The 10,656-nt window shown below is 42.0% G+C and overlaps 1 protein-coding gene across 4 annotated transcripts in view; it reads right to left on the reverse strand.

Annotated features, from left to right (window-relative positions):
• Nucleotides 1–8,409, reverse strand: part of LOC116849707 (alpha-catulin) — a 134,944-nt gene extending 126,535 nt beyond the window's left edge. For 2 of the 4 annotated variants that reach the window (XR_004379192.1, XM_032827114.1), the window contains exon 1: nucleotides 8,215–8,301. Coding sequence is in view for 3 of the 4 variants with exons in the window: in XM_032827114.1 (XP_032683005.1) it covers nucleotides 8,215–8,301 (87 nt within the window). In the remaining variant the exon portion in view is untranslated. Of the gene's footprint in view, nucleotides 1–8,214 lie in introns of all 4 variants that reach the window. The other 2 variants (XM_032827116.1, XM_032827117.1) reach the window with 1 other exon arrangement.
• Nucleotides 8,410–10,656: the final 2,247 nt, after the last annotated feature.

Consider the following 10,656-nt stretch of genomic DNA (forward strand, 5'->3'; position numbering starts at 1 on the left):
AGAGAGAGAGAGAGAGAGAGAGAGAGAGAGAGAAAGGGGAGAGGAAGGGAAGAAACAGCCATTTTCTAATCCGGAAAGTTCTCGGCAGCATGGAAGTCGTCACACGTTACCAAAGTCGTTCGTCGTTCACTGGCCGACCATTGGTAATGGCCAATATATGTTCGGCGCGCGATTAACGTGAACGTGGTATTCGCGGTAAGAGGGAGCGATGGAAACAGCGCCGCGGGAGATATAAACACGAAGGCGAATGAATATGAATAAGGCGAATAGAAATGAGTAATTCTGGCTCGCGTGTGAGATGTATTTTCAGCGCGCCGCGGCCGTTGCGCGGTTTGAAGTGTGATTTAACTCTCTTTGTAGCCGCAGCTAATGAAGGCAGTGTCCCCCTTCTCCCTCCCCCCGGCTCGGCGCCGAACACATGCTGTTGTTGTTGCTACGACCGATATAGCACGTCAAATTATCGTGTATTCGTTTTTGCGCTGATCCGCGCGCCTCTCGCTCGAAGCGAGCCGCAAGCTAGCAATCGAAGTTGCTCATCATCAATGTTATCGACATTCTGTTGTGCGCGAATTATCAGGTCGACCGGAATGTGCGGCTGAATTTTTGCCTGTTTTTGCAATAGCGTTATGTGCGTCTAGTATGTACAGGCAATAATGCTAGCAATATGTTATAGACTTTCATGATTTGTCATCACGTAAAAGTAAGGTGACCAGATTTACCAGCTCAGAATTCGGGACACTTCATAAATATGTGAAGCGGGCGGCAGGGAGAGAAGGATAAAAAGATCCGAAAATTATTTGACAATCATCGAAAATGATGACAAATCGATGTTCCGAATAGCACTTGAAAAAATTCGGGATAAAGGGTGGAAAATCGGAACGTCTGGTCACCTTAGCTGTATGTGTCGAGAAGGAAGGAGATTGCTCCGTAATAATGTATTTACGATATGTCCTGACGATCGCATGTCGTTATTTTCGGCACTCTAATACTTATTTCTGCAGGAGACTCACAAAACACAAGCGAAAGACGTATGGAATACGGAGCATTGTGTCCATGGCAATTGCTCGATATGAAAAGAAGGATCGCAGATGCGCGCGCTGTCAATTATGTACATCAAAAGTTCATTAGCGCGCTGAAAGTGCCAAAAGTGCATGAATATGAACGCGTCAGTGATGCAAACGAGGTCGCGCGTCTACAACGACACGAGCTGTACGATGTGGACACCTTAACCTGCTCGAGTAAGGGGTTGAGTACAATAAAAGGAATAAAGAACAGGAAACAGAGAATAAGGAATAAGGAATACTGAAAACAAGAAATAATGCTATTCCTCTATTCCTCTATTCTGCGTTGATGAATTAGGTTTCACGTTTTAATATTGAACTGTTCCCTATTCTCTGTGTGTTTCCTGTTCTCTATTCTCGATTCCCTATTCCTTATTCCTTTTATTGTGCTCAGCTCTTTACAAACCATTCTAGACCAATTGCGTTCGTTTCGCACTACGAGGTTGTCATCATGGTCATCTTTTCGCCATGGGCACACATCGATCCACATCGCTCCGCGTTTCTCGCATTTTTATTCGTCGAAAGTGAGTCTCGCGCGTTAATAAGTCTCGGGAGTGTCGAGAATAGCGTGGAGCGTATCGTGAAAACGTCATTTGTAAGCAATCTTCTCGTTTCTCCTCGCGGTATATGTAAGGTGACCAGATTTCCCAGCCCTGAATTCGGGACACTTCATAAACGTGTGAAGCAGGGGCGGGAGGGGGGTAAAAAGATTCGAAAAGTATTTGACAATCATTGAAAATGATGACAAATCGGTGTCCCGAATAGCACTCGAAAATATTTGGTACAAAGGGTGAAAAATCGGGTTGTTTGGTCATCTTACGTATAAGACAACCGATGATGGAAACTTTACAATTGTTTTTATTATATGTTTATAGAGTAATTTACTGTAAATAGTTACTGTATTAGACGAGCATGTTATTGTAAATAAATAAATAGATAGATAGATAGATAGATAGATAGATGGGTGCTTTTTCATTGTCATTCTAAAGTCATGCCGTCTAAAAGCGTTTACAAGGAAACAATTAACAAAGGTTATAGATGATTACTCGTTTTGGATATAATTCGCATATGACTTTGATGTTTAGACTGTGCAGTTTAGGCGTAGTTAAAGGCGAGGTAATTTTAAAGTTACAATTTCTATTCAGATTTATTATAATTTTTACAGATTTATTTATTTTGAAATTGGAATTTCACTATACTGATAATTTAGGTTTCTTGATGGAGATACACATATAGAGTTCACTTAAAAGTTGATTGAAATTCTATGTTCTTAATTTATTGCAAGGCGTTCAAGGCAATTAATTTAATTTATTGCGGTAAAGAATTACAGAGTTTCTTTCTTATTTTTATTTAGTTATTCTATATGACACATATGAATGTCATTGAACATTCATGGATATAATCTTGACATATCGACGAGCAAATTTAATAATAATTTATGTACATCTATATCTGGATACTTTTTTGAAGACGACACTTCCATGAGACTATTACTTGCTCGATGAATAATACGAATGTTAGGTTATAAATTTTGACTAATTTTTTTTACTTTTGTCATAAAGGATTGACCTTTAGTAAATCGGATACGTTAAATACGAATGTAATCTTAAAACCTGTTCATTATATGTCAGATTTAAAAAAAAAAATAGTGATTTAAACCCTCAAAAAAATGCGTTTTTAAACATTTATGTAAATTCATGACGCATAAATTAGACGTACCAGCAATTTTGGAAAAGTTTGAAAGTAAAGCTTGAATTTTTGCCTTTATTTTAAAAAGTCGGAAACTTAAAATACAATTTCGTAGAAGCCTTACAGGGGAGATAAAGCGCTATCATAAAATACAACAAAATATCTAAATTATAAGTTCAACAGGTTTTTGGGTAAATTTTTGTTAGGAATAGGTTACGAAGTTGCACTTTGAGTTTCTGATTTTTTAAAATAAAGGCGAAGATTTAAATTTTATTTTTAGATCTTCTCAAAGTTGCTAGCACATCTAGTTCATGCGTTATGAATTTATGAAAATAGCCAAAAACGCGTTTTTCATGGGTTTAAACTCTTATTTTCTCGGATACCTGAAATGATGAATAGTTTTTGAGCTCACATTCGTGTTCAGCGCATTCGATTTATTAAAAAACGATCCTTCATAACAAAAATGCAAAATTTTGTAATATAATATAATTTATTTACGTTGAACGCGAATTTAAATTTCATTGAAGAGTTGAGAACCAGAGTTTTTCACTTACGTGATATTTAAGGGTTTTGATATTCGATACTTGTTGGAACTGCAAAAAGTGAAAAATCTGGAGAAAAATGCGCAAACTTCTCTCACAGCAGCTCTTTTCAAAAGTTCTTATGCTTCTATACCATCTTCTATAGTAAAAGATAGAGCAAGCTCCGTGAATTTTTAAGCATGTCCACCGAAAGTTCCATCACGAGAACTGTTAATGGCCAAGGGGCGGTGACTTAATTACAGGCTACTTCGATGAACGGACTCAATCAAAGCGTTCAAGGCAGTTCGCCGAGCGGAATTACTACGAGCAGCGTCGTGATGCCTTCGGAATACGGCTATTACCTATTAAGAGAGAGCATCGTACTTGGGTCTCACTTTCCCCGTGATCATTTCGTTCACAAGTTATTTTGCAAGTTATTTTTATACAAAGTTATTTTGTTTCGCTCAAGGTGGTTTCGCAAGAGAAAAAAAACACAGAAAGATAATAAAATGTAAATAAAATCTTTAGGAAGTCTTCGCATGTTCAAACATGTATCTTTACATATCGCGAATCGCGCGCTCGCGTTCTCGACACGACCCAACGATTTCCGGGGAAGCAGCCGCGGTTCTCCCGGTTATCTCGGCTATTCCAAGGGAGAGACGACTCGCTCGATGTAGACATCGCCGCCGGTAACCCCGTTTATCGGAAGAACGCGAAGTCTGCCGAGTGTGCACAGGTGTGCAGGCGAAGCCGCGTCGGCGAAGTGGCGGCGGTCAATAGAGGACCCGACGCAGGACGAAATCGTGACGGAAATCGCCAGGGAAGCGGCTTCTTCGCCAGCAGAGCCCGCACAGCCGAGGAAGCTAGTAGTGTCCAAGTAGCGGAACGAGAAAACGCGGAAGGTGAGACGTAGCGAGCGAGAGGAAAAGAGAAGAGCGCGGCGGAGGTGACGCGGAGACGGCTAGACGGGGCTCTAACAAGTGGCTGCAGCTCGTAACGATCGCCCTCTGTGCCATGCACCAGCCACTCGTACTGCACGCCCTCCTAACCCAAGAGGATTAACCAACACGTACACGCTCGTGCCCGAGCCTGTGTTGGTATATACGCACACCGGCGCGCCGCCAGAAATATCGATAAACACGACACGAAGGTCGACCACGAGCGATCGGCATCCCTCCTCGCAGTCTCGAAATAACCTCCGTCTATTTCCTTTCCGTTCATCTTTTTGCCGCGTACTTTTGCCGATAATTATCGTCGCACGACGATCACGGCCGCGCTCTTTTCGCGAAGCTATCAACGAGACTATTCCCTTCGCTGGTGTACCCAATGTACCCTCTCGTGATGTACCCTTTAGCCTTTTCGGTTAGGCAGTCAATGGGCGCAACCCACTGGCGTTTTGTAGGTTTCGCAGAGTTATACACAGGTTTAATGACGTCATGAGAATGCCCTGAAGCGTCTAATAGACTCTGCTCGATGTCGTTGTGGCAACGTCTTTGACAGGTAGTTGGTTGAATAATAGTCCAAGTAGACTTTCAGGATTATCACGTCATGTGAGACAATCGATGACAGAAACTTTACAATCTTTCTAATTACATTTATAAGGCAAATGTAAATTGCGAATAGGTGAAAACGTTCAGTAGTCGACACTCTACTTGTTTTCGGTGATCTTGCGCGGATTTAAAAGAAATCGAATAAATAAATAATATAATTGATAAATAATAAATTCTCATACTTAATATTTGATAAAATCCGAGTAAGAGTGGCGAAAACTGGTAAGTGCTGCAACGAGTGGCGGCTACTCTAGGTTTCCTTCCTATCGAATTAATCATTAAACTTACATCATACAATAATGTAATATTTTTATTACTTTGATGCTATAAGAAGATAATAATGTCTAATCGTGTCAAACGTACGCGCCGAATATTTTTCCGAACCAACAACGTACGCGGTGGATCTTTTACATCAAACTGACTCTTTATCTTAGGTTATTATTATTAATTAATCCCACTAATCCATTAATTACGCACTCATTTGATGCTCTTTACGATCATGTTGCTTCTTATTTACTAAAAATTTACTAAAAGTTGTACTCAGGTCTTCCTATTACATTTTATATTATTCTGAATATATTATTTTGAGTGAATTTTGATATTTTTTTTGTGCTCCTTCGTCACTACGCGATAAATATGAATGCCATATGAATCACACATAAGGGATGCAACCTTTACAGATCGACTAGTAAAGTTGCTCCCAAATTTGTGTACCTATCTAGTGTCTATCTGCGTGGTATAACAGGTTCTACCGATTGTTAAATTAAATGGGATTCCTTAGAGACAGGGGAGGGGAGAGAGGAGTCATAGGCCAACGCGTTTCGTTTATTTTTCCTCGAAATTAATCGTAACGATTTTTTGGAGCGGATCGGGCGACCATACCGTCCGCGGGAGGGAGAGAGAGACATAACCGCCAGTGGAGACGGCAGGAATCAGCCGACGTAATCCCTTTTTTTAGATGCTGTGTGTGTTGACCGACTGAAAGCGTGAATTAGATCGGCCTCTGTTTCATTTGACGAGATTAACCGCGGAACGGGGTACGATCTTTCGAGCTCACCGAAGGTCAACGTTGGGATTGGGGATAAGTTCATTATCTGAATAGAGAGATAGAGAGAGAAAGAGGGGGAAGGGAGGATGGATGGAGAAAGAAAGAGAAAGAGGAAGGTATCTCATCACAGTCAACGGAGATATCTCATTTCTCACGTGATGCGACTATCGACTCTTTTTCCTCTTCCTAACGGTGAAATATATCTCTCTGAATTCGCAAAACTCCATCTTTCATCTCTTAGCGGCACGATTTATCGCGCGCACCAACACGCACACACAATACATGACGATTTATAAAAAATTCAGAGCTGGCTCTCGATAAGTCAATTAATCGCACATTGTGGCGACCCACGCCGCCGTTTAATGATAATCCGTCTGGCTGTAATAAATTCCATCGGGCGATGAAACGAATTTCGATGAAGTGTAAGGCGAAATGCGCACCGTTTCATCGAACCGGCCGGTTATTCGTGTACGTGCATATACATATATACATTATGTATGCAAGTGCTGTCTACTGCATGCGGCGGTGCATTGCGCATTTATAGACGCGTTCTGTCGCGATAACGGTTTCTGAAAACGCAGTGCGTCATTTATCCAATGGCGACACACGGTTCCTTAACAAAACTATTGCCGAACGAAATTTCTAGTTGCACAATTAATTGGCGCAAAACCGGCACAACAGATCTCTCTCTTTCTGTGTTGTGTCGACAAAAAAGAGCCATCTCTAATTAATAACGTTAATTACAGCGTACCTTTCTCGTCGCGTGCGAATTCGCCGACAGGCGCGCGAGCCCAGCGGGGCGACTTATTCTTTGATTGCCGGCGTTCGTTCGGCGGCCTTTGACCCTGCCGCACGGGTCTGTGTATGCCGCTCACGCGCGTGCATCGCGCACGTGTCAGCTATTATACAACGAGGGTGCAGCCATAAATTCGACGTATACCACGAAAATGCTTGGTGCCGGCGCCGAGAAAGCGTGCGTGAGGTGTGAGCGTGCGTTATATGAGCTGAGGTGAGCAGACGTGGAAGGAAGAGAGAAATGAAGTGAACATGAGACAGATAGATAGAAAGAGAAAGAAAGAGAGAGGAAGAGAGAGAGTTAGAACAAGAGAGGGAGAACAAGAGAAAGACAGAGCAAGACAGAGACGATGGACCACCGAAATATCCCTTACGCCGTATGAGGCGCACGCTTCGCGGCTACGTCGAACGTATTAAATACATGCTTGACGTCACGAGTGTTAAAGTTTGCGAAATCCCACCCTTAGGTGAGCCGGGTGTGTTTAATGGCTTTTGCGGGAGACACAGCACTATCTTGATATTGTGAGAAAACGGCGCATGCTGCACTCGACGATGCGCTGTAGAGACACGATCCACGATTCGCGAGAGTACTGCTATGTCGAGCACGCGATCGGAGAGAGCGGGAGAGAGAGAAAGAGAGCGTGGGAATCTGGCGCTATTTCTGGTGTTCGTTGGAGTCGCGTCAGCGGATCGCGTCACTCTCTGCTTTGTCTCATCGTGTGTGTCGTCTCATATCAGCGTGTCTTTTCTTTGCTCTCGATTTTTTAAGTCGTCCAACGCGATCGCGTGTCTCTTTCTTGCTCTCCATCTCCATTTCGTACTTTCTCACTCTCTCACTCTCCCTTTCCCTTCTTCCCTCTTCACCCTTCCCTCTCACTCCCTCTCTGTCCCTCACTCACGATGTACGCGCACCTATTCCGCCGTCTCGCTCCGGCGTCTTGTGCTCTTCGTCACGCAGCGTTGAGCGTCTCGACATTCCCGGCGTCGCGACGCACTGTACGCACGCACACGCACATGAGCATGTAACATCTCGCGGTCGCTCGAATCAACGCACGCGTGACACAGGGAACGACACGGATCGGAACGCGTAGCCGCATAAGTTCGCACGCGGTGATCGCGGTGCAGTGAGAGAAAGAGAGAAACAAAGAGGAAGAGAATGCGAGAGGCTCCGAGAGAGAAGACCAGGAAATCTCAACCTGTTAGACAGCAAATGCGAGATAGCGAAACGCGAGCATGGATGTGCCGGGTACGCGAAGCGTCGCGTCAAGAGGAACGAAGGCCGAGAACGAGCGTAAGACAGACCGAGACGCGATGAAAGAGAAAGAGATAGTCGGTGAGACAGATAGAAAGAGAAAGAGAGAAAGAGAAGGAGAAAAAGAAAGAGCGAGAGAGAGAGACAGAGAGAGAGAGGGAGAGAGAGACAAAGATAGTAAGAGAGAGAGAGAAAGAGGGTTATAGACAGAAAGAGACAGGAAAGAGAGACGGCGCGCCGCCGGTGTGAAGAACGAGCAATCCGATCGTTGCGTTTTCACGTGGAAAAATAGTCTTACCTGCTTCACTAGTGGGAGTAGTGTCTGTTCTATGCTACGGGTCTTAATCTCTAGGGTGGCTGGGTCTACGGGGTCGGGTGTCGCCATGATTCGAACACAACTCCGTGCTCCGTAGACTCGAGCCGAGGCGAGAGGGTTCGTTGCACCCCCTTACCCCCGCCCGCATGCCCGGCACGACTGCCACCCTCGCCCCACTACGTCGTCGTTAGCCACCGGATGCCCTTCTACCTCCGACCCAGCCAATGGTCGAGCCCGTTGAGCCGGTTGCTGATGAGGGCGACGTCGCGCGACGACGTCGACGCCGACGTAACTACTACTGCCGACGCCGGGCGTCGTGGGCCGCCGGGCGTCGCGGTGCCGCAACCCCCGGCCATCTCGTGGCTCGTTGAACAAACCGTCGCCGAGGCTGATATTAACAGCCAGTAACCTCGCGAGGCGCGAGAGGTATTTTTGTATCTGCCTTAGCTTCCTGACTCGGATCAGGGGAGAGCCCGACGCCCGAACGTCATAGAACATCAGGATGGTCGATAACGCGCCAAGTGAGCTTCGTCGAGCTTGACGTCCGTATCCATCGATGGCGGTTCAAAGGGCTGCTCGTGCGATATTGATTCGATATTGGGACTTCGCGTCACGGACGCTCCAAGAATTAACGAACCAGCATGGATTACAGTCTATCGATTGGTATATGTATACTTGAGGCCTGCTATTTTAAACTGCTGCTGCACTGGAACTTTGTTTCTTTTCGTTTCAACGCTGTCTTGTATACTTCTTTCACTAGATTACCAAAGCAGTGAAAATGACGAGTTTGAACTTTCTTGTAAAAATTGTTCAAGTTTAGGTTTATTTTAGCTTTTATATGTAATTGACGTTGCATAAAACTGAGGAGAATAAATAAACATTCTTTTCTTTTGTATTATGTGTTTTTTCAAAAATTTATAATTTTGATTTCTCTGATAGAGATAAAGCTCTTAATCGTGGCTAGTCCTAATGTTTAAGAATAAAATTCAAATATTTCAGTTAAAATGAGTGATAGTAAAACTTTATTTTAGCACACCTATCACTTTGACATATGTTGTCATGATCTCAAGTAATCTTTAAAAGACTTGGATGTGGTCCATAGTTTATTAAACTGTTTCAAAAGACTTGGATGTGGTCCATAGTTTATTAAACTGTTATTAACGAATTAAATTTCATAAGTAAGATGTTATTTCTTGATACATTTAAGATACATTTACCGTATATATTTAAGAAATTTGCATAGACGAGATGGAGTACTAAGTGTTGCAGTTTTGATTTTTGAGACAGGTAGCGTTGCAGTTTGGCAACTGTAAATCTAAATAACAGAATAAGTTGTCTTCATTCTGAAAAATGATTTTAACTTATTCATCTCACTTTTAATACGGCCTTAGCTCATTTAAACTCATTGATACGTTAATTTTAAAGATACGACACTGAGTACTGCATGCGTCCTCTTGTGAACGTGGTTAAAGGTGCGTCCGCTACAGAGTTAACCTAATATATCACTTTAATATCAGCATACGTTATCAAGAGATATACATGTACATCTTTTTCTGACATGTATATAGATTTATATTTATGCTATATTGTAATATTATATTATATATAAGATGTATAAGTTACTTTGTTATGAATACAGGTTATATTAGATCAAGTTAGGTTGAATTAGATTAGATTAAGTTTTTTGTAGGATAGAGAGAGATGTCTTCTATCCTCTATCTACTACAGACTTCTATACATAAACTAGACTGCTAATACCCGTATTTAGCGAATGGTCGGAAAAATATCGGGCGGCCATCTTTGAAAGGACTGTATCATATAGGAATAGTAATGACACGCACTATAGCATATTGCTTCCTTCCATTTACATATTGTCACTCAGGTCACGTATGTGAGGTCCTTTCAATGATGGCAGACGGTATTTTTCCGACCAAACAATCCTTAACTACACTTATTTAGCAGTTTAAATATTATATAGAAGTCTATGTTATCTACACGTATTTATTCATGTATATGTTGGACAATTATTTTTATTTATAAAATTTTTTTATTAATAATTTTTTAATAAACAATGAGCGACTACTGAAACATTTTGGGAAGTATTTAGAACCATAATCTGAACAACATATGTCAAAATCGTGGTCATCCTAGAGATATATGCTAATATGGAGTTTTATCGAATTCTGTTTGAACTTTGATTTCAGTTGGATACTTTTTTCTCAATGAAATTTCAAATGTAATCTATGGTTAAATGAGAAAAAATTGTTTTTGATTAATTGCCAGAAGTCAAGTTTTCCTATTGGACCATCGGCTGCGTCCCAAACTGAGACTAGTTGAGAAGGAAATGTTCAAAAAGTATTGAAATAATAAATATATATATATATATATATATATATATATATATATATATATATATATATATAT

This window comes from Odontomachus brunneus, unplaced genomic scaffold, assembly GCF_010583005.1.
Source record: "Odontomachus brunneus isolate Ranch 3 - 2012 unplaced genomic scaffold, Obru_v1 Obru_scaffold_124, whole genome shotgun sequence".
Taxonomy (NCBI): Eukaryota; Metazoa; Arthropoda; class Insecta; order Hymenoptera; family Formicidae; genus Odontomachus; species Odontomachus brunneus.